This window comes from Phocoena sinus, chromosome 2 (genome assembly GCF_008692025.1).
Source record: "Phocoena sinus isolate mPhoSin1 chromosome 2, mPhoSin1.pri, whole genome shotgun sequence".
In the NCBI taxonomy this organism is placed as follows: Eukaryota; Metazoa; Chordata; class Mammalia; order Artiodactyla; family Phocoenidae; genus Phocoena; species Phocoena sinus.
In genome coordinates this window covers 130,198,890-130,223,984 of record NC_045764.1, presented here as the reverse complement: position 1 = coordinate 130,223,984, position 25,095 = coordinate 130,198,890, and the positions used below count along the sequence as shown (strand labels likewise).

The 25,095-nt window shown below is 36.1% G+C and overlaps 2 protein-coding genes across 6 annotated transcripts in view; one reads left to right on the top strand and one right to left on the bottom strand.

Annotated features, from left to right (window-relative positions):
* The first annotated feature begins 3,617 nt into the window (after positions 1 to 3,617).
* Positions 3,618 to 20,360, top strand: GNPNAT1 (glucosamine-phosphate N-acetyltransferase 1). Of its 3 annotated transcripts, none has more exons than XM_032622276.1 (6): positions 3,618 to 3,841; positions 11,535 to 11,702; positions 12,716 to 12,778; positions 14,376 to 14,503; positions 15,432 to 15,493; positions 17,023 to 18,240. In XM_032622276.1, the coding sequence occupies exons 2-6, from the start codon at positions 11,549 to 11,551 to the stop codon at positions 17,168 to 17,170; spliced, it is 555 nt and encodes a 184-aa protein (XP_032478167.1). In that variant the 5' UTR covers positions 3,618 to 3,841; positions 11,535 to 11,548; the 3' UTR covers positions 17,171 to 18,240. The 3 variants fall into 3 exon arrangements, with proteins under 3 accessions (XP_032478167.1, XP_032478168.1, XP_032478170.1); XM_032622277.1 differs by having other exon boundaries at positions 3,643 to 3,831; positions 17,023 to 20,360; XM_032622279.1 differs by lacking the exon at positions 3,618 to 3,841 and adding an exon at positions 11,369 to 11,417 and having other exon boundaries at positions 17,023 to 18,226.
* The window catches only part of STYX (serine/threonine/tyrosine interacting protein), a 32,725-nt gene continuing 27,593 nt past the window's right edge, over positions 19,964 to 25,095 (bottom strand). For 2 of the 3 annotated variants that reach the window (XM_032622274.1, XM_032622275.1), the window contains one exon: positions 19,964 to 23,502. In XM_032622274.1, coding sequence (XP_032478165.1) covers positions 23,429 to 23,502 — 74 coding nt within the window. In that variant the 3' untranslated portion in view covers positions 19,964 to 23,428. The remainder of the gene's footprint in view (positions 23,503 to 25,095) is intronic. The other variant, XR_004348399.1, reaches the window with a different exon arrangement.

Below are 25,095 nucleotides of genomic sequence, written 5' to 3'. Positions count from 1 at the left end.
AGAGAAATAAACAAGTTAAAACATTGTTTCTGAGGAAGTAACTTGATAAAATCTTTCTTTTTTAATTGAGAAGGTCTATTAAATTTTCTGTCATGATTTTGTTTTTCCAAAATACAGGTATAAAATTTGGATGTGGGTTTTACAACCAGGGCTACTTTTTCATTTTTAACTTTTATTCATGGAAAATTTTAAACACATACGAAAACAGAAAAATGCATTTTCATGTACACATCACCAAACCACACTAATCATTTTATTTTCTTGAAACACTCATCCTCTAGAAATAATCACAAGGCTGACTTCTTCATACCTTTTAGAATTTAAATCAAATCACCTCAAAGAGGCCTTCCATGATCATTCTATTTAAAAGTGTATCCTCAGAACACCCTCTACATTTCCCCTATTTCACACCATAATATTTATTACTTTCTAACATATTGTACTTTTAAAATATTATATTTCCTATCTGTTTGCAATGCAGTAAACTATATGAAAGTAGGGATTATCAAATGTTTTCTTCATTGGTATATCCCGTACCTAGAACATTTAAAACAGACATTGGCATTTAAAACAGACACATAGATCAATGGAACAAAGCAAAGTACCCAGAAATAAACCCATACATGTATGATAAATTAATTTACAACAAACAAACAAGAATATGCAATGGGTAAAGGATAGCCTCTTCAATAAACAGTGTTAGAAAAAGCAACAACTACATGCAAAAGAACGAAACTGGACCCCTATCTTACATCCTACACAAATATCAACTCAAACTGGATTAAATACTCAAACATAAGACCTGAAACCAGAAAACTCCTAGACGCAAACATGGGGTAAGCTCCCTGACATCAGTCTTGGCAGTGATTTTTTAGATTTGATACCAAAAGCAAAAATAAACAAGTGGGACTACATCAAACTAAGAAGCTTCTGTACAGCAAAGGAAACCATAAACAAAATGAAAAGGCTACCTACCAAATGGCAGAAAACATTTGCAAACTATATATCTGACAAGAGGTTAATATCCAAAATATATAAAGAACTCATACAACTCAATAGCAATCTCCCCCCAAAACAAAACAAACCCCCCCCAAAAAAAACAAAACCCCAATTTGATTAAAAAATGGGCAGAGGAGCTGAATAGACAGCTTCCAGTGCAGACATATGTAAGGCCAACAGGTGTATGAAAAGGTGTTCAATTGTCACTAATTGTTAGGGAAATGCAAATCAAAACCATAACGAGATATCACCTCACACCTGTTAGAATGGCATCATCAAAAAGACAGATAACAAGCATTGGCAAGGGTTTGGAGAAAGGAAAACCCTTGTGTTCTACAGGTGAGAATGTAAATTGGTGCAGCCACTATGGAAAACAGTATGGAGGTTCCTCAAAATATTAAAAACAGAACTACCATATGATCCAGCAATCCTACTGTGGGTATTTATCCAAAGGAAACAAAAATCTCTATCTTATACATCAAAAGATATATGCACCCTCATGTTCATAGCAGCGTTACTGACAATAGCCAAGACATAGAAACAACCTGTGCATCCACTGACAGGTGAGTAGATAAAGAAGTTTAGGCATGCATGCACGTGGTGGAATATTACTCAGCAATAAAAAAGAAGAAAATCTTGCCATTTGTGAAAACATGGATGGACCCTGAAAGCATTATGCTAAGTGAAAAAAGTCAGACAGAGGAAGACAAATACTATATAATTTCATTTATATGTAGAATCTAAACAAAAGACTAATTCATACATACAGAGAACAAATTGGTGGTTGCCAGAGTAGGGGGATGGGGGGTGAAATGAGAGGAAGGTGGTCAAAAGATACAAACTTCCACTTATAAGATAAATAAGGCCCAGGGATATAATGTGATATATGGTGACTATAGTTAACAGTATTGTACTATATATCTGAAAGTTGCTAAGAGAATAAATCCTAAAAGTTCTCATCACAAGAAAAAAATCTGTAACTATATGTGGTGATAGATGTTAGCTAAACTGACTGTGGTGATCATTTCCCAATATATACATATATCAAATCATTATGTTGTACACCTAAACCTAATATAATGTTATATGCCAATTATATCTCTATTAAAAAAAGAATCCATAAAATAAATAAAAATCACCAGAGGACACACCAACGGTTCTATTAAACTAGAAGGTGACGTTGTCACCTGGCTACCTTGGGCTGCTCTTTGCAACAATCAAAGAAAAATGGTCACTGTCTGGTCAGAGTGACTGACTTTGTTGAAGAGGAATTGGGTTCCTATGGCACAATGAGGGTAAGGAGTAGTATGTCTCAAATGCAGATCTTTGGGGGTACCTCTTAGAACTCCTGTGGTCTCTGATACATTTTATAATTAATTGTTTCACTCTGATAAATGATAAAATTTACAGGGTTCTTTTGCTCAGGAGGAGCTCATTGTAAACATAGGGCCAGAAGTCTGAAAGAAAACAAGGTTATATGTTTAAGATTAGTGGTGTTTATTTTTGTTTATGTCTTAATTCTTTTGTATGTTTAAGGGTAAAAACAAGGATACAGAGATATTTGAAGTTATGAGAATACATCAATCAGCAAAAGAGTTATCTGAAATTTAAGTCTCACAAATAAGCAGAAAATATTATTTCTGGCAGACTATATATGGTGTTAATTCTTTGAACCGTATTATGAACAATTTCAATCAGTTGAAATTTATGGTACAAGGCAAGGAATGGGAGCTACTAGCTACGTAACTTCGGCAAATTACTTAACATCTCTGAAACTCTTTCCCAATCTGTAAAATGAGGGCACGTGCTAGTTAGGTAAGACGCTTTGTAAGTGGGAGTTCAGAGAAAAGTCAGTTTTCTTCTCCTAACCCAGAGTTTCTCAACTTCAGCAATACTGACATTTCAGGCCAGGTAATTCTTTATTGTGGGGAGCCGTCCTCTGTATTGTAAAACATGTCGCAGCATGCCTGATCTCTACCCATATCTACCCTCTATCATCTGGAGAGATGCCAGTAACACCTCTCACCCAGACTTGAGGTTGAAAATGACCACACATTGCCAACTGCCTCCTGGGTGGCAAAATCGCCGCAGCTGAGAATCATTGTCCTAACCCCCGTGTTCATCCAAAAAGGATCTGAGCGAGAAATAAAACGTAGTCTCAGAGTAGAATGCAGGGGTCCCACCTCACAGAGGCAGGATGTGCGACTCAGAAAACTGGGGATGAGGAGATTCGAGCCTCCAGCGAGTAGCCAAAGTCCTAATCAATGAAAGAACTGACTACGAAGCGAAGGTGCAACGAGGGGCAAACGAAGAGGGAAGAGGCCGAGACTCTGGTCTCTGGGAACCAAAGATGCACACACTAGTCACCACTTACAGTGCTTAGCTGACCCCGAGGCAGAATTATGTCCAGTTAAGCCGAGATGCTGAGGCCGCGGGGGAAGCCTCAGGGAGCGAGGAGCAGGCGCCTCGCGGTGCCAGGACTCGTTGCCGGCACGCCTGCCTGGTGGAGTCCCCACGACGTCTCAGCCGCCGCCTCACGTGCTGACGCCGACCGCAGGCCCCGCCCCCGCCCGGCCCCCAGGCTCTCGACCCCGCCTCCGCCCGCAGTTGCCTCCTCCGCCTGCAAGCGGCCCTACGTAAGCGGGCAGGGGCGGGCTGGAGGTGTCGGTGCTGCCACGTCCTGGCGGCGGCTCGCGGAGCGGCGGCCTTGCGGGAGACTGTAGAGCCGGAGGTGGAGGAGGTGGGGCTGCCGCTGAAGCCGGATGTGGATCTAGTGCTGTGTACCCGGGTGGGTGAGAATCCGACGGGCCTGGAGAGGAGCGCCGACTGCAGGTCTCTACGGGTGAGGGGGACCGGGGGTCGGGGAGAGAGAGCGGGGCCCGGCCGGATGCCCTGGGTGCCGGCTTGGGCTTGCCCTTCAGGTTTATCAAACAGGTGTGACTGCTACCCCCGGGCGAGGCGGGCTAGGCCCGGTCCGGGGCGGGGGGAGGTTCCGTTCGGGGAGCTGGGCATTTATCTTCGCCAGCTGGGTGCGTATGAGGGCGTAGAGGGCAGTTTGGAGCAAGTTGAGCGGACACACGTGTGGAGCAGAGGTTAGGGATGATGGCCAGTGGTCCAGCCGTGCAGGAGGTGGCCCTAGCAGGCAGGAACAGAGACTGAGGTCGAAACTAATTTTTCGTTCGTCAGGCTTTAGCGTGGGGGATTGAGACAGTTGTTCACAGTCTCTGCCGCCATCGGTTTTGAAATGGGCACGAACGCCTCTGGCCCTGTTTTCCACCGTTCCTTTCCGCGTAGCACCCCACGGCGGTCAGGAGCCACTTGAGGGCATGATTCGGCTCCGAAGATCACCTGCACTGACTAAATCGGGGTTTTCACCGCAGGAAAGACGGACATCCTTTGTCTCTTCCGGGGGCTTCTACCCCTAGAAACACTGAGTACTGTGATTTCTCTTATAGGAGCTGTTTATGTAAGTCGAACTCTTAAAATTTCATAAAAAATTGAAGGGCGACTATAGTTTTGTTAGGATATACACTCGTGAATAAATCCTAGAATGGACCTCAAGAAATCATTTAGGTCAGTTTCATTAGGCAGGATTCACTGACATTTTTTAGAATAGGGGAGACACCTTCCTGTCTGGCACGATGATGTAAATATTGGCTTCTATTGAGTATGGTACTGTAGAGCTCAAGACGGGAGAACATCGGAGAATTTAGTCCCAATTCACTCATTGGCTGTGTTACCTTGGGGTCAAGTACTGAAAGCTCCACGTGCTCCAGCTTGCTCGTGGGTAGACTGGGAATAATGCCTAAGTCACAGGGATCAAATAAACTATCAGGAAATTTTAAAATTCTCAACTGAAGTGTAATTGCATAATTTAATAAATATAGCTAGGCCTATTAAAATCATCACCGAATGAAGTGTTCTTTAGATTCACAATTCAGTCAAATTACTATTGAAATAGTTATAAAATGTATGTAGACGAACCCCAAAGTCTCAAACAGCACACGGGCCCCCTTCCTGCTTTAACCATGTACTGAAGTCATACAGTAATGCCCCGAAAGCTCCTGAGATATGTAAAGTCCATTTAGATTTGACCTCAGATTGTTTTTTTTAATTTTTATATCAACTTTTGAAATCTTCATTCCCAGTATCTTATTACTTGTTGCTCTCAGTTGCTTGATTCTAGCAGCAGCTCCTCCCCACGTATATTCTAGTGCACTATAGATGCTGAGAAACCTGTTGAAACTATGTCCAAAGAATGGTCAACCGACTGAAAACCTGATGTGATCTTAGTAAAAATGAATTTGGTGTATGGTTTTTGTGATATCACTTGTAGCAGTTTGGTAATCTTTTTTTCTTCTAAATATTCTGAAATGTGATCTCCAGATAAGTCTTTTTTTTTTTTTTTTTTTTAACCAGATAAGTCTTATACCATTAGTTATTCATTCACTAGGCATTTATTGGGCTAAGGTTAGGCATATATGGGCCTTTAAATGCTTGTTAACTTAGTAGTTAAACAGAAAAGGTACTTGAGAAATACTTAAGAAGGGTTAGGGTTTACTTTTTAAAATTAATCTAAAATCTTCAAAATAAGACCCCAATGAGGGAATTCCCTGGCGGTCCAGTGGTTAAGACTCGGCACTTTCACTGCTGTAGGCCCAGGTTAGATCCCTGGTTGGGGAACTAAGATCCCACAAGCAGCGTGGCCAAAAAAACCCAAAAAAGCAAAACCAAAAGAAACAAAACAAAATAAGACCCCAATGATAATGGTGAAATTCAGCTTCAAACAACTGTGCGTTTCTGTTTACTGAAATTTCCTATATTGTGGTACCTGCGGGCACTTTAAGATGCTGGAAATTATTTCTTTTGTAAACCAAATAAATTTACCTGTTTTGCTCTTTTATAAATGCTTTTGAAATTTAGTATCAAATCACATCTTACTTTAACTTGCCCAGCATATTAATTGGGCACCAGCAGAATTTACTGTATGGGGACAGAATAAGATAAAAGAAGGTAACCTTAAGTATGGCTCTGTTTTGTAAAATAGCTCATGTAAACATTTTGATATTAATTTTTTTAAAGATTTTTTTGATGTGGACCATTTTTAAAGTCTTTATTGAATTTGTTACAATATTGCTTCTGTTCTATGTTCTGGTTTTTTGGCCACGAGGCATGTGGGATCTTAGCTCCCCAACCAGGGATCAAACCTGCACCCCCTGCGATGGGAGGCTAAGTCTTAACCGCTGGACTGCCAGGGAAGTCCCTTGATATTAATTTTTGATTGCCATAAGAATATGGATTCTTATTTCTATCCAGAATGCATTAAGTACTTTAACTAGCCTGAAATTCTCACTTTCCAAATATAAGTGCTGCTTTGACTAAATTTTAAACTCTTGCACAATAAAGTAGAGAATTCACCTTCACTAGTGCCTCTGTAGTACTACAGAGTAGAGAGTCTGGAGTCACGCAGGAATGGTTGCATAATTTGTGGCAACATTAACAATTTCGACAGTGGCAGCAGAGAATTAAGTGCGGGGCCCTGTGTCCTTGAAGCTGGCCCTGGTTGCGAATCCTCACTGTTCCTTATTTGCTCTGTTATCTTGAGCTAGTTACTGTGCCTGCTTTCTAGTCTGATAGATCTTTCATTGTATTTTCATTTGTATATAAAGTACTCAATAAATATTAGCCAGTATCATTTATTTTTATCATTCATGGAATAAGACCATCGATTAAAGAAAAGCACAGGAAAATATTAGTATTTACTGTTTAAAATCCTTTAAAGCTTCATAATCCTAATTCTTCTCCTGTGTACCTCCCCTCTCTCTCAGAAATTATTAACCCTATTTTGCGAGTTTTCTAGGCACATTTCATTGTAAACTCAGGCAACTTTATAGGAAGAAGAAATCTAGTTAACTTTAAATTATCTTAATGTCCATCCACATTTCCTTTTGAGCTTTCTTTAAACTTCATGCTTACAACTGTATGTTCAATAGCATGAACATCAAAATGTTTAAATGGTATGTTGTCTTGAAGAACTTAAATTTGTAATACTTTCTGACTTCTGCACTTAGTGTACACATTTTACTTTATTGATAAATAAAGGCAGACTTCTGCCTGTTTATCTGTATACCTGAAAAACAATTTTGTTATCCATCTTTCAGATTAGAGTACTCTCAAAAGCCTCAGGGGTCCAATTATCAGGGACAAATACTAAAGTGCATGCACTAAAATTAATCTACAAAAAAATCTGTTTCAAGTGGACCATAAGCTTGTTAAATTTTATGAATGATTGTTTTGATCATCACAATTTCCTTACATTACTATTCTTAGATCCAGGCATAGTTTTTACAGCATAACATGATTTGAGTCCTTTTTGAGGGAAAGAAAACAAACCTCTCAGTATTCTACATAGTAACTATTATTTATTTTTTTTTGTATCTATTATTTTTAAAGTTCTTTCTTTCCTTTCCAAGAATGCTTTCAGTTTAACATAAACATAATAGATCATCTTTTTGTAGCTCCTGTACCCAGCACAGCGCCTGACTCATGAATTAATTTAAAGGTGAACAAAGTTAACAAGGACGTATAAAAATAAATTTTAAATTAGTTGCTAACTGAAGTATCAGTGTATCTTGTTGAACACTTGCCCTGTGCCAGGCACTGTTAGGTACTTGTATACAGTAATTCATTTCTTCTAACAATTTCATCTCCATTTTACAAATGAGGAAACATTCTCAGTTTAACTTCCTTAGCCATCATCACACAGTTGATGTTTGAACACCAGGTCTGACTCCAGAGCTCATGCTCTTTCCACGTCTAGGTTTCAATTTCAGCTTTGCTAATTCTGTGACCTTGGGCAAGTTACTTGTCTACACCTGCATTTCCTCATCTGTTGAAATGGAGATAATAATCATCCCTACCCTGTAGGATTGTTATAGTAAGTGAATTAGTAATGTGTAAAGTTCTTTGAACAATGCTGGCACATAAGTGCTGAACCAATGTTAACTTCTATTATTACATCACAGTACCTTCCCAAAGCCTCTGCTATACTGCAGCAGAGTATATATATATATATATACATATATATATATATATATATATAAAACCTATATATAATAGTTACATAGGGTTATACAGTTCAGTCGACCTTTAAGGAAAACTTAAGAATAGTTGCCCTTAAGCATATTGTGACTTATGAAATAGGGAACATCTGGGAGTTGGGTTATTGGGGAAATTGTTCTGTTATTAAGTGGACTTTAATTTTTCTGGCATTGCTTTCTTGTTTTATGGTAGTATGTTATGGATATATATCTTTAAATTCTTCATTTCAAAGGAGTACAGGCAGGTATCAAATAGAATACAGTTGACCCTTAACAACACGGCTTTGAACTGCAAGGATCCACTTATATACAGATTTTTCTCAACAGTAAATATTACAGTACTACACATTCCAAGGTTGGTTAAATCCACGGCTATGGAACTGCAGATACAGAGGGCCGACTATAAGTTATACATGATTTTTCGACTGCGCATTTTTGACTGTGTGGATTGGCACCCTAAACCCATGTTGTTCAAGAGTCAACTGTGGTTTCTTTAGCTGGGCATGGGCTTACAAATCAAAGTTCAGGGTTGCCTTACAATCTCCTAATAATTGTTAGAAAGACTTTCCTCCAGCAGCTCTGTTCCACAGAAGTGTGCCCCACCAGCCTTTTTTTTCTCTTTTTGGCTGCGTTGGGTCTTCATTGCTGCGTGCGGTCTTTCTCTAGTTGCGGCGAGCGGGGGCTACTCTTCGTTGTGGTGTGCAGGCTTCTCACTGCAGTGGCTTCTCTTGTTGCGGAGCACGGGCTCTAGGCGCACGGGCTTCAGTAGGTGTGGCTCGCGTGCTCTAGAGCACAGACTCAGATAGTTGTGGCACATGGGCTTAGTTGCTTTGTGGCATGTGGAATCTTCCCGGACCAGGGCTTGAACCTGTGTTCCCTGCATTGGCAGGCAGATTCTTAACCACTGCGCCACCAGGGAAGCACCGCCCCCCACCCCCAGCCATTTTTATGCTTCATATGTTTTTCATTCTTTCTATCATTATATCTTATTTAAGTCTCAGTTTTACTAGACCACACCTAATAAGAACCTGACCATTTCTGAATGTTCAAAAGAGAGGAAAATACCGTAATTGATCATTTTTCAATAGCATGAAAAGCACTGGCTTTTTTTTTTAACATCTTTATTGGAGTATAATTGCTTTACAATGGTGTGTTAGTTTCTGCTTTATAACAAAGTGAATCAGTTATACATATACATATATCCCCATCTCTTCCCTCTTGCATCTCCCTTCCTCCCACCCTCCCTATCCCACCGCTATAGGTGGTCACAAAACACCGAGCTGATCTCCCTGTGCTATGTACCTGCTTCCCACTAGCTATTTATTTTACATTTGGTAGTGTATATATGTCCATGCCACTCTCTCACTTTGTCCCAGTTTACCTTTCCCCCTCCCCGTATCCTCAAGTCCATTCTCTAGTAGGTCTGCATCTTTATTCCCATCTTGTCCCTAGGTTCATGACCTTTTTTTGTTTTGTTTTTTAGATTCCATATATATGTTAGCATACAGTATTTTTCTCTTTCTGACTTACTTCACTCTGTATGACACACTCTAGGTCCATCCACCTCACTACAAATAACTCAATTTCGTTTCTTTTTATGGCTGAGTAATATTCTATTGTATGCATGTGCCACATCTTCTTTATCCATTTATCTGTTGATGGGCACTTAGTTTGCTTCCATGTACTGGCTATTGTAAATAGAGCTGCAGTGAACATTGTGGTACATGACTCTTTCTGAATTATGGTTTTCTCAGGGTACATGCCCAGTAGTGGGATTGCTGGGTCGTATGGTAGTTCTATTTTTAGTTTTTTAAGGAACTTCCATACTGTTCTCCATAGTGGCTGTATCAATTCACATTCCCACCAGCAGTGCAAGAGTGTTCCCTTTTCTCCACACTCTCTCCAGCATTTATCGTTTCTAGATTTTTTGATGATGGCCATTCTGACCAGTGTGAGATATCTCATTGTAGTTTTGATTTGCATTTCTCTAATGATTTTGAGCATTCTTTCATGTGTTTGTTGGCAATCTGTATGTCTATTTAGGGCTTCTACCCATTTTTGGATTGGGTTATTTTTTTGATATTGAGCTGCATGAGCTGCTTGTAAATTCTGGAGATTCATCCTTTGTCAGTTGCTTCATTTGCAAGTATTTTCTCCCATTATGAGGGTTGTCTTTTCATCTTGTTTCTGGTTTCCTTTGCTGTGCAAAAGGTTTTAAGTTTCATTAGGTCCCATTTGTTTATTTTTGTTTTTATTTCCATTTCTCTAGGAGGTGGGTCAAAAAGGATCTTGCTGTGATTTATGTCATAGAGTGTTCTGCCTATGTTTTCCACTAAGAGTTTGATAGCATCTGGCCTTACATTTAGGTCTTTAATCCATTTTGAGTTTATTTTTGTGTATGGTGTTAGGGAGTGTTCTAATTTCATTCTTTTACATGTAGCTGTCCAGTTTTCCCAGCACCACTTACTGAAGAGGCTATCTTTTCTCCATTGTATATTCTTGCCTCCTTTATCAAAGATAAGGTGACCATATGTGCGTGGGTTTATCTCTGGGCTTTCTATCCTGTTCCATTGATCTATATTTCTGTTTTTGTGACACTGGCTATTCTTAAGCTGCTTAGATGTAGCTGAGAAACTTACAGGTTTTTAGAAAGACTGCTGTGAAAACAAAATCCAGTAGATAGTCTTGGTGTGAATCTATCATAGCTGAGACCAAATATTCCAGTGAATGCAGAGAATTTTCTGTTCATGGTTAATAATATTTTAAAAAGTTACACACCCAGTAAGTCTTCTTTAGTGTCAGGTAAAACTGATGAGTTACTCCTTAGCCCAATAATAAAATTAAATAATGTAAAAAAAAAAAAAAAAAAGAGCTCCTGAAAAGTCAGCTATTCACAGTGCTACACTAGTAGCACTGACCCAGAGGAAAAAATGCTTTAAAGGTCCTATTAGAAAATGGAGTTTTCAAGTGTAAAACTTCTAAATTTAGTCACTTGTTTACTGTCTGATAGAATCTGTGAGTTTTCTATAGAGCTCTAGCTGTGGCATTTGATGTTAGAGTCAGGATAGGCTAAAATAAAATACCTTGCATACCTGTTAAAGAATTTTTCTAATCGCATTAATTTTTATTAAGAAATTGACATTCTTGGGCTTCCCTGGTGGCGCAGTGGTTGAGAGTCCGCCTGCCGATGCAGGGGACACGGGTTCGTGCCGCGGTCCAGGAGGATCCCACGTGCCGTGGAGCGGCTGGGCCCGTGAGCCATGGCCGCTGGGTCTGCGCGTCCGGAGCCTGTGCTCCGCAACGGGAGAGGCCACAGGGGTGAGAGGACCGCGTACCGCAAAAAAAAAAAAAAAAAAAAAAAAAAAAATTGACATTCTTGACAATCAACAATCTTCTATTAAACAAAATGGCTTAACATTTAAAATTTTATTTTAGACCTTACTGCAAAGATGAAACCTGATGAAACGCCTATGTTTGACCCAAGTCTACTCAAAGAAGTGGACTGGAGTCAGAATACAGCTACATTTTCTCCAGCCATTTCCCCAACACATCCTGGAGAAGGTTTGGTTTTGAGGCCTCTTTGTACTGCTGATTTAAATAGAGGTATGGACTCAGTTTACAAATTCTGGTTAGACTTATAGTTAGCATTCTGTGTTCTCCACAAACACGATGATGATGCCTATAATTTTTAAAAATACCATTGGACTTTTATATTATTCTTTGTGCTTAAATTTTAAAGTGACTGAGAACTCAATTCCAATGTGTACAGACCAGATGTTACTGTATTACAGTACTGTATTACAGTATTTCAAATGACTTAAGTACAACAGTGTTCCTTCCTAATTAAGCAGCCAAAAAGGGGAAATTATCTTGTATAATGACACGTAAGGAAGAATCTTCTCTAAGAAGCTGGATGGAGAATGAGGATAAAGATAATTTGCCTTGGATAAGTTGCAAAAGGTTTTGTCTACATGTATTCCTTTTTTTAACATCTAAATTCTCCAAAATGACTTCCTTAAATTTCAGTAATCAAAAATTAACTTTTTACAGTTTTCTTCTTGGTAGGAAATCTTAAGAAACTATTATATTTTGGTCATATTAATTATTGGGTGTATAGAAGTTAAGATTCCCAACATTCTATGCTATTCACATTAATTTAAAGTAACATTAATGAAATTAATCAGGAATCTTTAAAAACTGTAGTCTCAACAATGTTATTTATATTTTATTTTACAAATAGTATCATATTTGGTCATAATGAGAATCTTGCATTTTTAAGTAAAACCAAAGCACATATTTGGGAAAATTAGGCATCCCTTGTGTTGAATGTAATGCAAATTACACTGAAAGCTGTACATGCTGGTTCTGTAAATATTGAGTATTAAGGTCAGCACTATTCCAAAAATGTTATGCAGGCAAAAACATTGGTAAAACCTACTACTATTTGTTTTACGTAGTGATAATAGAAAGAATAATGGGTTTCAGTTTAATCTTTTAAAATAGTTCATTACATGAAGTTTTGAAAAAATAATTGCTCACCAGCTTGACACATTACTTCTTTTGATATATATTTCATTTGCTGTTCTCATGACTTGAAATCTGTTTTTCAAAACTAGGTTTTTTTAAGGTACTAGGTCAGCTGACAGAGACTGGAGTTGTCAACCCGGAACAATTTATGAGTAAGTCCTACAGTCTCTTTTTCCTGAAGGAAAAGAAATAAAGGGAAACAAGATTTTATTTTTGTTTAGACCTCTGTTTAGTGTCTACTTGTGGTTTTGTTCAAATAGCTCGAAATTATTCAAATAACAAATTAGCTATTTTCTTATTTAAATGTTTAATGTAGCTGAACTGTTTTAGAATCCAAATGTAGCAACTACCATGTTTTACAAAATACCTGGCTACTTTTAGATAATTACTGTAGCATAGAGCCTGTGTGGCAACCTTAGAGAGTGTTTTTTATTGTAGTGTTTACCTTTCATGTGGTTAGGTCATTTCACAGAAATTTCATCACCCAATCAAAAATGTAAGAAAATATGTTCTAAATTTATTTTTTGGTTCATTTATATTGAATTTTAAGGTTGGCAGCTATCTTTTAGTTCATCCCTCCCCCTTTTTAATACATATGAGAGGATGGAAATTAAAAGAGAGGCCAAATGACTTCCCAAGATCACAGGAAGTTATTGGTAAGAAAAGAACTACAACCTTCCTGACTCCATCCAATGCTCTTAACAGTGTCTTCCTATTTTCTTCATTTCCTTCAATAGGTAATTTTATTTTGTACTCTATATGACCTTCCTGAGATGAAGATTATTATTTCCTGATTCTCATTGTTTCTTTTCCTTCATTGAATTTATTTCTTCCCACTCCAGACCCATTACTAGAACAAGACTGTGGAAATAAACAGTATGTTGAGACTGTTAGGCTCAGTTTTTATTCTTGAATTCTTCTTTGCAGGCATATCAGATTAGATGAAAAATCATGTTATTTCATCAATATAAGTACTAAAAGTCAATTTGAGGGGAAGATATTTATTCCACTTTTGCTCCTGTTTGCTATGTGGCTTTGGGAAAAGCTGGGAAATGAAGACTTATTTTTTTATCTACTTCACAAGGTGCTTTCAAAGCAAACAAAAATGATGATTCTATTTCTAAAACAGGTCATGTAATCATGGAACACTTGAGAGCACAAAGGGAAAATTGAGAACTACTTTGTCAAGTTATTTTAAAATCAAAAGACTAAAAATTAAAGAATGGAGACACATAAACATTCTCTTATTAAAATCTGCAAAGAGTTTTGTTCTGTGTGAATATCTGTTAAGTGAAAACGTTAATCAATTTAAAGTTAACTAGTAATGAAGATATAAAAGTTACCATACACTAATCACAGAAATGGCAACATGTACAATTTATTTGTATTTTAAGTGCTGTTCATCTAAAATAGCTATCTTAGTCTTACTTTATTTTGCTAGAAGATTTTTTTAAATGTATGGACTATGTCCCAGTTGATATTGATTGCTTGCTGATATTTCAACTACTTGGTCATTTTTAATAATTGATATTTTCTTTAAAATTACTGTGGTAAAATAGCTATAAATATTCAATAATATTTATTGAAGTAAGCTAATTCTAGTATTTTTCTGGCACCTAATAAAGTTTTTTTTTTTTTTTTTATCTATTTATTTATTTTTTAAACATCTTTATTGGGGTATAATTGCTTTACAATGGTCCTAATAAAGTTTAATGTCTGCCACATAACACTGTTTTCCAATTTCCACAGAATCTTTTGAGCACATGAAGAAATCTGGGGATTATTATGTTACAGTTGTGGAAGATGTAACTTTAGGACAGATAGTTGCTACAGCAACTCTGATAATAGAACATAAATTCATCCATTCCTGTGCTAAGGTATGAGTTCATATTAATGCTTATGAGTAAAATGGATATGTGTTTTCTAGCAAAATCGACTTTGAGTTACCATTAGACAAGTCTGTTTTCCCACTGCTTTTTATTGTAAAATGAGAGAGCCAAATATTGGCTAGAATAAAAGTTTTGCTTCTTAGAAATCACTTAGTAACAGTCAATTTCACATTGTCTTCTAAGAGTTATGAGGAAGAAAATGTGTTAATAATATGAATTGTTTGCTAAAAATTGTTCTGTAAGGTGTTAGAATTGGTATAGACAAAGAGAAATCGAATCAGCATCGTGGAATTCGGCAGTAATGTTTGGAATCTCTAATGCTAATTTTTATTCAAAAACAATACTTTGAATATACTACATTAACACAAATTCCCATCAGTTTCCCAGTAGTAAAGGGTTCAGAATAATATATTCTGTTCTAATTGTGACACTTCTAATGCCTGTAGATTTCCTTCACTCCTCATGACTCACATGAAATAGTAAAGAAAACAAAACCTAGGTAATCCAATGAGAATATGATAGAAAACACTTGGAATTATTCTGTGAAGTATGAATTTTGGTGTGGTTTCTGTACTAGAAATTAATAAACTGTATTTGGATGTCTGAAATAAATTGCAATTAAGCAAGGAGTAGGATGATGGATGTAGTACATTCATGACAAGATTACATTTTGGTGATGTGGATTTTGAGACTTACTTTAAAATAATGGGGTGGGAAAGTTTAAGATACAGACAAAGCAAAATTAGGCCACAAATTGATTGATTGTATTATCTCCTCTATAATAGTAAGTTAAAAAACTGCATTTTGCAAAGTTCAGGTTTACAAAACATTTATCAATTAATTCTTACCGTCACTTGTTGATTTAACTAAAATAAAACTACACGCTCAGTCCTTTAAACATTGTAAATATTTTCAGAGAGGAAGAGTAGAAGATGTTGTTGTTAGTGATGAATGCAGAGGAAAGCAGCTTGGCAAATTGTAAGTAGGCAGAAACAAGGTAACTCTGGATAAATTAGATACTCTTTGTGTTTCAGTTTACGGTTTCTTGCAAGATACCTTTTTAAAAGTGTTTTACTGTTTGAAGTTTTTTAAGCATCATTAATTATGAACTCATTCTCACTCCATAGCTTAGACTGAATTTAATGAAGAAATAAGGCATTTTTATATAATTTTTACCATAAAGTTTGGAAATTGGAAGTGTACTATTAAAACAGCAACACCTTAGTTATTAACTTTTAATAGTAGTACCTTTTTTTTTTTTTTTTTTTTTGCGGTACGCGGGCCTCTCACTGTTGTGGCCTCTCCCGTTGCGGAAGCACAGGCTCCGGACGCGCAGGCTCAGCGGCCATGGCTCATGGGCCCAGCCGCTCCGTGGCATGTGGGATCTTCCCGGACCGGGGCACGAACCCGTGTCCCCTGCATTGGCAGGCGGACTCTCAACCACTGCGCCACCAGGGAAGCCCCAATAGTACTCTTATAGTAGTAGGAAACAAACTTTTGGTGAGCCAAGTAATTTGTCCATTTCTCTGTCATATTTAAAAACAAAGGAAATGTTCTTGGTTACGAAGTTTTAGAAGCATGTACTGAAACAGCCTTCACAGTGTAATCCTCTATACATTTATCTAAATCTTTTAAAGTAAGTTTCATAGGTTTATTGCTTATTTATAAAATAGAACTTGCTTTTTAATATTATCCCTTCTGAGTTTTAAGGAATTCACTCAGTAAATATTAAGCACCTGCTACATGCCAGATACTATTCAAGGTATTTGGTATACATCAGTGAATGAAAGAGACCAATTTCCAGTATTTCTAGTCCATGTAACTTAGTCATGCCTTTTATAATTGTGTAACTTCAATCAAGAGGTTCTGTCTTCAGAATAAGATTTTTCAATCTATACAACATGAGAAAACCCTTCAGGTAAATTTTTGTAGATCTTTCCTAGTTTTTATAAAGATGTATACATTTTTGCTTTGTTTACACTTGTTACACTTGTTTACACTTGTTACAACCAATCCAGAGTTAACCTAATACATTCTTTCACAAATATTTAAGTAACTTTAAAAATGATAAAGATCAAAGCAATTATTTACCCATTTTATGTTGGCTATTCCTAAAAAGTTTGAATAGATCTAGAGAAAAAGATTAATTTTGGCCATATTTTTAAAAAGGTTTCTAGTCTTTGGTGTTAATATTAATGTTAAAACCTATTTTTAAAGAGGGTTTAGGGTGAGTTCAGGGTTTAGGATAATATTTGTTCTATTTATTAATGGGCTGGAGATTACTAAAGTATATTTGAAACAAAATCAAATGCTTTGGGTGATTTAAATGTTTAACCACTTACAATTTGAATGTTTAAATGAATACAGTGGGAAGGGCCATGATCTAATAAACCTATCTGTAATAAAAACTTGAAGTTTTATGTGATATTCACTCACATTGTTACTAAAATCCATTTTTATTAACAAATGCTCTATGCCTTGCCTACCTTTTTTTTCTTTAATTTTAGGTTATTATCAACCCTTACTTTGCTAAGCAAGAAACTGAACTGTTATAAGATTACCCTTGAATGTCTACCACAAAACGCTGGTTTCTATAAAAAGTTTGGATATACAGTATCTGAAGAAAACTACATGTGTCAGAGGTTTCTGAAGTAAAACCTTTTAAGAAAGACATCTGTCAAAGGAGCTGATGCAACAAGGCTACACTCTCTTCCTAGAGTTAAAGTATTTTGTTGCCGCAACCCAGTGACCTCCATAAATACTGGATTGAAAAAAAACTGTAATACAAGTATAATGACATTTAGAAGATTACTTTGGGCTGGTGAGACATGCTGAGTTTAGATTACAGATGAAATTGTTAAGGGGATGATTTTTAACCAAAGGAGTATATTTTTAACTTGAATCTTTTCTTGCATTGTATTTTTCTAAAGTTCGGCTTTATTTCTTAGTAGTCAGTATAGGTAGTAAGAAGTTATATGTCTGCTATCTGTACTGCTCATTAAAAAAAAAAAGCATACAGTGAATAAGGCTGTTTCTTATCACATTCATAAAATTAATATTTTTTTCAAAGAAATATATCTAAATACCACTTAGGGGTGTATCATTTCACATATATTACGTGAAATTGGATGTTAGACATATTATAACTAAATGTAGTTCAGTCCAACATTTGCTGATCCTAATACTATACTGGCAAACCTGGTGAGCCTTTAAAATAAGGAGAAATGAAAATTAACTTCTTATAAAATGTGACAATTTAAATGTACATCTAAAAGTTGATATAATTCTAATGTAGCTGAAGTACCACCTGTCTTATATGTTAAATGTAATAATTATTCATTTGTTTAAAATATCTAAGAGAAATATAAGGTACTTTTTAACAGTGAATTAGTAAATCCTGGCATATTATGTATTTCCAAGCTGATTTCTCATTTTTCCAGGGGTGTCCGAGCCTCTCTTCTGAGTAACATTTTTATGAAAATGGATTACGAAATTGAGTATTTTAAAATGTATCATACTGCATTTATTATTACATTCTTAAAATGTTGATGGAAGCTTTTCTATTTAATGTGATTATAATGGTACTATTCTGATCACTATCCTATTTTGATTTTATTTAATTATTTTTTTTAAGTTGAAATAAGAATTAGATACTTCACTACTGGTTCGAATCTTTTACATTTCATGTTACATTAAACCTGTTCATATGAATAGTCTTTTGTTAGAATCTAAATGTTTTCTGTGCTTTTCTTGAGTTTTCTATTGAATTATTAGGTCAAGTCATGGTTCATAAAATCTTAGTTTTGTGTACCTTTTGTAAAAGGAGCTTAGAAAGTAAAGATCACCTGTTTCTCATCCCTTTGATTCTCACCTACCTCAACTAGATTTCAGATTTCCCTCCATGCAGTAAAGCTAAAGTCGGCTTTCTAAAACAACAGAAATTCTTCACCAACAGAGGGTGTACTACTCACCTGCTAATGATATAGGCAGATGAATTGATCTGTCCCTAGTGAAAGCAACAAAGCTAAGTTTTGCTTTTTTAGGAGTCCTATAACCTTGATAACACCAGCTTTACTAGGTACAGTCTGGTAATTTAAAACCTCTGTTAACAAATAAACCTAATAGGGACTTCCCTGGTGGTCCAGTGGTTAAGATTCTGTGCTCCCACTGCAGGGGGCATGGGTTCGATCCCTGGTTGGGGAACTAAGATCCCGCATGCTGTGCTGCATGGCCAGGAAAAAAACAGCACCAAAAAAAACCCTAATAAAAGGCAAAATTAAATACTTTATTTCATTTCTTACCACTGAACAATTTGAAGTAAAACTATAAGGTGGCTATTTCAATAAATCCCTTTAAATAGTGTTCTTAAGGTCTTATCTTAAATCCCCCCCCATACAGGAAATAGAGTTGTAGGTAAGGTGTAATACATAAAAATTGTGTCATTGAGGAAACTGATGATCTGTATTTAGCTTTAGTTAACCAGAGAAATTTGATTTTTCTAAGCCATTTTGTGGGTAAAACTGAGTATGAAAAAAACTGCATAGAACATTTCAATATATACACTTTTGAGCATTGTTTACTTTTGAAAAGGTATAACGAAGTGGCAATTGTGATTTTTATTTTGCTCCATGTATTTTATATATTTGTATTTCACTGACTCTCAAGCACTTTTTTTTCTTGTAACATTTGGAAATGTGGATGCATTTTATGATCAGTGGCTTGTCTTAGTTTATTCAGCAATATTTTTTGCCTTTTAGTAGGATCAAAAAGATGGTGTAGAGATGCTAATGATGATGTCTTAGATTTGATGAAGAATGTTATGTAGGTAGGCTAACAAGGGGAAAACTGAAAGCAAAAAGTATTTTTTTTAATGAGCTGGAAGCTGTTCTATGGATGTGGCCTTACCCTTTCCTTCATTCACAAATTTCCTCACTTTCAACTCCAAACTTGTTCAACTAATTGTTTAAAATATACTTGAGCTGGGGCTCCCCTGGTGGCACAGTGGTTGAGAGTCCGCCTGCCGATGCAGGGGACACGGGTTCGTGCCCCGGTCCGGGAAGATCCCACATGCCACGGAGCGGCTAGGCCCGTGAGCCATGGGCGCTAAGCTTGCGCGTCCGGAGCCTGTGCTCCGTAACGGGAGAGGCCACAAGAGTGAGAGGCCCGCGTACCACCTCCCCAAAAAAATATATACTTGAGCTTAAACTTGGGCCTTCCCTGTACTGACCATAATTTTTATGTGTGATCACAATGTTTTAGAAAATACTCTTAAGTGCTTCTCAATATCCAATGTTCATTCATCCTTCTTAATCTGTGTGGGACTAAAATTGGGTTACTTTTACCTAGAAGACAACAATCTAAGTAAAGAGGTTCTGAGGCATAAGCAGTATAAACGAGCTTTTCAATCTTTTTGAGGTATAATGGCACACCAGTTTTAATACAACCATCAATCTTCACAAAATAATTTTAATACTTTGTGCCTGAGCTAGCAGCATCTTGCACTGTGACATTCCTATACATACATAAGCATTTGATCCAAGTACAGATGTTAAAAGCAGAGTAACTTAAGCAATTGTCTATACAAAGGTAAATAGACACTGTAGGTTATTTTTCTTTGTGAATTATTTTTGCTGCATAGTAAATTGCAATTACATGTCAGTATAATGTTACTGATCTACAAAATACACTTTGAACTGTGAGGTATGGCAACTCCCTATGAGAGAGAGCTAGCATGTAAACCTGAATATTTTGAGTGATTTTTTTTTTTTTTTTAGCTGCCATGGATGGATAAGACAAAAAAAAAATCCAGCATTCAAAGACCCTAGGAACTTATTTTTCTAATCAATAAAAAAAAAATTAAATCTTTTAGTAATTTTCAGCTATTTCCTATCATTTACCTATTGGAGCACTGATGAATGGACAAAATAAATATTGAAGTGAAGCTAAGTTTGTTATGGAATTATGGATTAAACAGTTATCTGAAAAAAAAACTCTGCCAGGTAACTGCTCATTTACTTTACATCAAGTTGAGATTTTGATATATATCTCTATATATGCATCCCAACTTTATAATTCAAGATTGCAGTTAAATACTTCTAATTCATTTAAATTACCATGGTAATAAGACAATTATAAACCTTATATTTTCTTTAAAAGGACATGCTTAACATTTTCTGACATTACTTCTAAACTCAGATGAAGCACAAAATCCTCCCAAAACAAATAGTCTGCTCTGAAAGTTAGGTGGTTGAGAGTTGGTAGCAAAGGGTATCATGGTTTAATACTTCCACCACAGAGTAGATACAAATAAAGGTAACTGCTGTTTAAACATCTGATAAGAAATTAACGGGAACCAATGGACTGAAATTACAAGGTAAGAATACTGCCATTCCAGTTTGAATATTTTCAATATTGAAGTTTCATACTTTCAAAATGGAAAATAAAGCAGTTCTCCTATGTTTTGATGCAATATCATTTTAAATTCTGTGCCCAGGTGAATGTTTAAAATTGGGTGCTGGGTCACTCATACATTACTCAAATATTCTAGAAAATAAATCGTGATTGGTTAAATGTACTGTAGTTAGCTATCACAAAACATCAGTGGAAACAGAGGAATTATAGAAATGGAACCAAACAGAAGAATAGGAAGAGCTACCAGAAGAACTAGTTGAACACTGGGTGGAAGAATGAAACCAAGATAAAACAAACTTGCAGTATTCTTATAGAAAGAATAAACTTTTTGTCCATATTAATTTGTACTCAAGAAGATGACAGTCCTTTTTTCTAGTGTTTGTGAGAGTCTTTAATATACAGTGCTGGGCAGGCACTTTAGTGCCAACATAAAAATTTCAGTGGTTAGAAAAAGTGGAAAATTACCAACTGTAAATTAATAACCAAACCTGTACTCTTGGCCAGACTACTAGAGAGGATATGTGTATTTAAGAAATTAATTTAGAAAATCTTAACTGCCTCATTTTTAAAACCTAAATGGACTATTACGAAGATTCTTTTAAGCCGTTTTTGTGGAATGAAGCATCACAGATTATTAGTTTGCAAAAGAGATCTTTGCTGACCTAACCAATAATGATCTATATACAGGAAAGTTGTATTATCTGGCACTTCACCAGCTGGAATTTCTGAACACTCAATGCAAATCTTGACTATACTAGACCACCACACCCAATGACCTACTCACACAACAGAATACAAGACTACAATGGGATTGACAATAATGCTGTTATTTTCGGGTGGTAAAATAAGGAAGGGAAGGGAAATAAGAAGAGGAATACCACCTGGGGCAGCAGAATTAACGCTTAATTAACAAAGCAGTTTTGATTCACTGCCACTCTCCTGCTCTGCTGGATAAAAAAGCTTTTACTGTATTATTACACGTTAGGGAGGAAAGCGAAGTAGGTAACTTGCTACGTTACAAGTCCCATCAGTAAAGCACCTCAAGAGAGGACTGAGAAAAGTGAGATACAAAGGAGTTTTGTTTGTGCTACCCTAAATCACCAACTATAAAAAGTTAAAAACACTCCTCTCCTCCCCAACATCATACTTAAAATAGCAAAAATGTTTTTCTTAGAACAATTTTTATATGTATAAATAAAAACATGGAGAACCTAGGATCCCTAAAGTGACTTTGCTAATGCAAATTATGGGGGAAATTTGGATTAATGCAATGCCAAGAACTGATTACAACACTAATGTATAATACACTGAAGTCTCCCACAATCACTTTTCCCCAATAAATGCATCCTCAAAGAAAAGCATTTCTCTGAGCCAGAACAATCTCACAGAATCATTAAGACAACATAAAAATGGAGTAAATGCTCCATATTCCAAATAATTTACTAAGGTTTCTTCAAGCCTTAAGACTTTCAGTTTGAACTAATTTATGGTTTAAAAAAAATTACAGAAAAACGTTCAAAACTTTTCACTGTTCTACATACTAATTTAGAGGACGTGAGGATTTATTTTTTATATTTTCTAATGAGGCAAGGCACTTTTCTTTTTTGGGCTCTGTTTAGGAAAAAAAATAGTGCTACACTGGTTTATTATATTCTATTTAGAACCATTTTGGACAAAGAAAAAACAGGCTACACAACTCAAAAGAACAAACACAACATTTGGCTTTTAAGAATGCTAAAGGAAAGTCACGAGTTTAAAACTCTCCTTGTTTTTGAGCATCTGGTATTACAAAGCAAAACATTTTCCTTTGTTCATTAAACTTTTTTTTCTATAGGATAAAATTAGGAAGGTAGTAGGAAAAGAAGCAATACTTGGATCATGTTAAAGTAAGGACAGATGGCTAATGTCATGATTTAAAGATTATTAAGATGGGATCAAGAAGTTTAAAAAAACTAAAAGATAATTAAGCTATTGAATTATATTAAAAAGAAATGTGGCAGATTCCTGCATTTGTTAATGTTTCTGTAAGAGGCTCCATCATAAAATTGAACTGTAAAATTATTTTTAAAATGTAATATGTAAAACAAAATGAATTTTTAGCAAACTTTAGGAAATTCTTGTTATAAATTACCCAGATTTTATAAACAAGTCCCCCCTAACTTGCATTTTGTTTAAAGTAACAACTTTATATCATACAAATAAATTTCAAGTATGAAAAGTGCATTATTGCAATAATACCTCTTTGCAAGTCCAAAATTCTTTGTTTATAATAAAACTGTAAAGAATTAAAAAAAAAAAAAAGGAATAAAACCATCAGTGCTATCTATTGCAGAAGTCCGACATCTTAAAATGTTGCTCAACAAGTTGCAGAGAAACACGTCTGGAAGCAACATATAAGTGAAAAGAAACTACTTGTGTTTTTACCATTTTACATTATTACTGTCTGTAGTATTTTCTCCTTCCCAAAAAGAAATTCACATCCTCTATACTGTTGCTCTTCAGTCAGCCATTCTGTGCAGTCGCCACTTGCATGTTTCCAAAATCATCTTCTTCTTCATGTGTTCTCTTCAAACTGCCTAAAAGTTATTGAGTGAACATAACATATAATGGGAACTTAAATAAATAAATTCATTCATTAGAATGTTACAACTAGCAAAAGCTTCATTTTTCATGAAGTGTTACCATATATATGACTATGAAAATTCTATGACTGAATTTTTAGTAAACTGTTGTAAATTCTTTTGTTGTAAACAACCCAAAGAACTTTATATCTTCATGACATTTTCCCTCTTAAGAATTAAGTATTAAGGTATTTTATATAATGAACATTAATTTTTAAAAGTTTGAAAATAGAAATTTTTAAGGGATAACGGTTCACAATTGTTTGGTTACTGAATTTGTTTTTTAGGCTCCATAAACATGTGACTTAGGACACTGTACATTTGTACAATTTTATTTTGTAGATGTAATTATCCTTTTGCTTCCACAGATGCTGCCAAAAATATTTTCCACTGAAACTATGATTTTATTACCAACAAGTCTAGAGTTGGGAGAAAGGAAGCATGTAGCCGATAAGAGATTTTCTTTTATCTACTCTTCACATCAGAGTCTGCTAGTACAGAAGTTTCCCACACAGAATCAGAGCTATCCCCATATGCCCAACAGTTATAATCAAGAAATTTGAGTCTCAATGGAGGAAAACTTTAGGGAACAACTGAACTGGTAGAGGGTTTGCTGTGTTATCTGCCTAACAATCGCATGACCTTAAACTTATGCCCTAAAGGTTGTGCTAAATCATGGTAATAATGTTAATACAGAGGGTGGATTCCAACAGAAAACTAATGTTTCACTGTAAGATTAAAATTAAGGATAGAAATATAGTATTGATAGAATAGAGAAGAAAATATGCTAGCCATAAGTCTAAATACAGCGGTTGTAACAGTTTCAGATGCAGTGTTGCACCTGCATTCTAGGAAGGGAGGTAAGAGACATAGGTAACTAATACAAGGCAGAAAGTGAGGAGGTACAGATAAAGCTCTATGGCAGTTTTGAACTAGAGATTAGAGGAACAGTAAGTTAATCATCATGTTTTCTTGAGGTGATGACATCTGAACCAAGTTTTTATGGAGAGAGAGACTGAAGGTGATGCTTTCTAGGTGGAGAACAGAAGACACGCACAGGCAACCATTAGTAGTCCCATTTTCTGGACATATATAGAGGTACAGTGAGAGATACAAATAAAGATCAAAAGGGCCTTTAATTACTACCTATGATGTGTTTTCTTCAGTAGAAATTATGCCAGTGGGGACTTCCCTAGTGGTCCAGTGGTTAAGACTCCGCACTCCCAATGCAGGGGGCCCGGGTTCGATCCCTGGTCAGGGAACTAGATCCCACATGCATGCCGTAACTAAGAGCTCGCATGCCACAACTAAGGAGCCCACGAGCCGCAACTAAGGAGCCCACCTGCTGCAACTACAACCTGGGGCAACCAAATAAATAAATAAATATGAAAAAAAATTATGCCAATGAAGACTTTTATACAGGAAGAATATCACTATTAGAACTATCTTTCATGAAAGTAAGTCTGGCCACAATGTACAGAACAGACTAAATAACAAGAGTTGGAACAGGAGGCCAATATGGACCTGAACTTGACTGAAATTAAGGGT

Bases quoted from the DNA above. Each gene is read 5' to 3' on its own strand.
- GNPNAT1 (XM_032622277.1), top strand. From the start codon at position 11,549: ATGAAACCTGATGAAACGCCTATGTTTGACCCAAGTCTACTCAAAGAA. The intron at 11,703-12,715 runs GTATGGACTCAG...TTTCAAAACTAG, and splicing joins TACTGCTGATTTAAATAGAG to GTTTTTTTAAGGTACTAGGT. The intron at 15,494-17,022 runs GTAAGTAGGCAG...CTTTAATTTTAG, and splicing joins GGAAAGCAGCTTGGCAAATT to GTTATTATCAACCCTTACTT.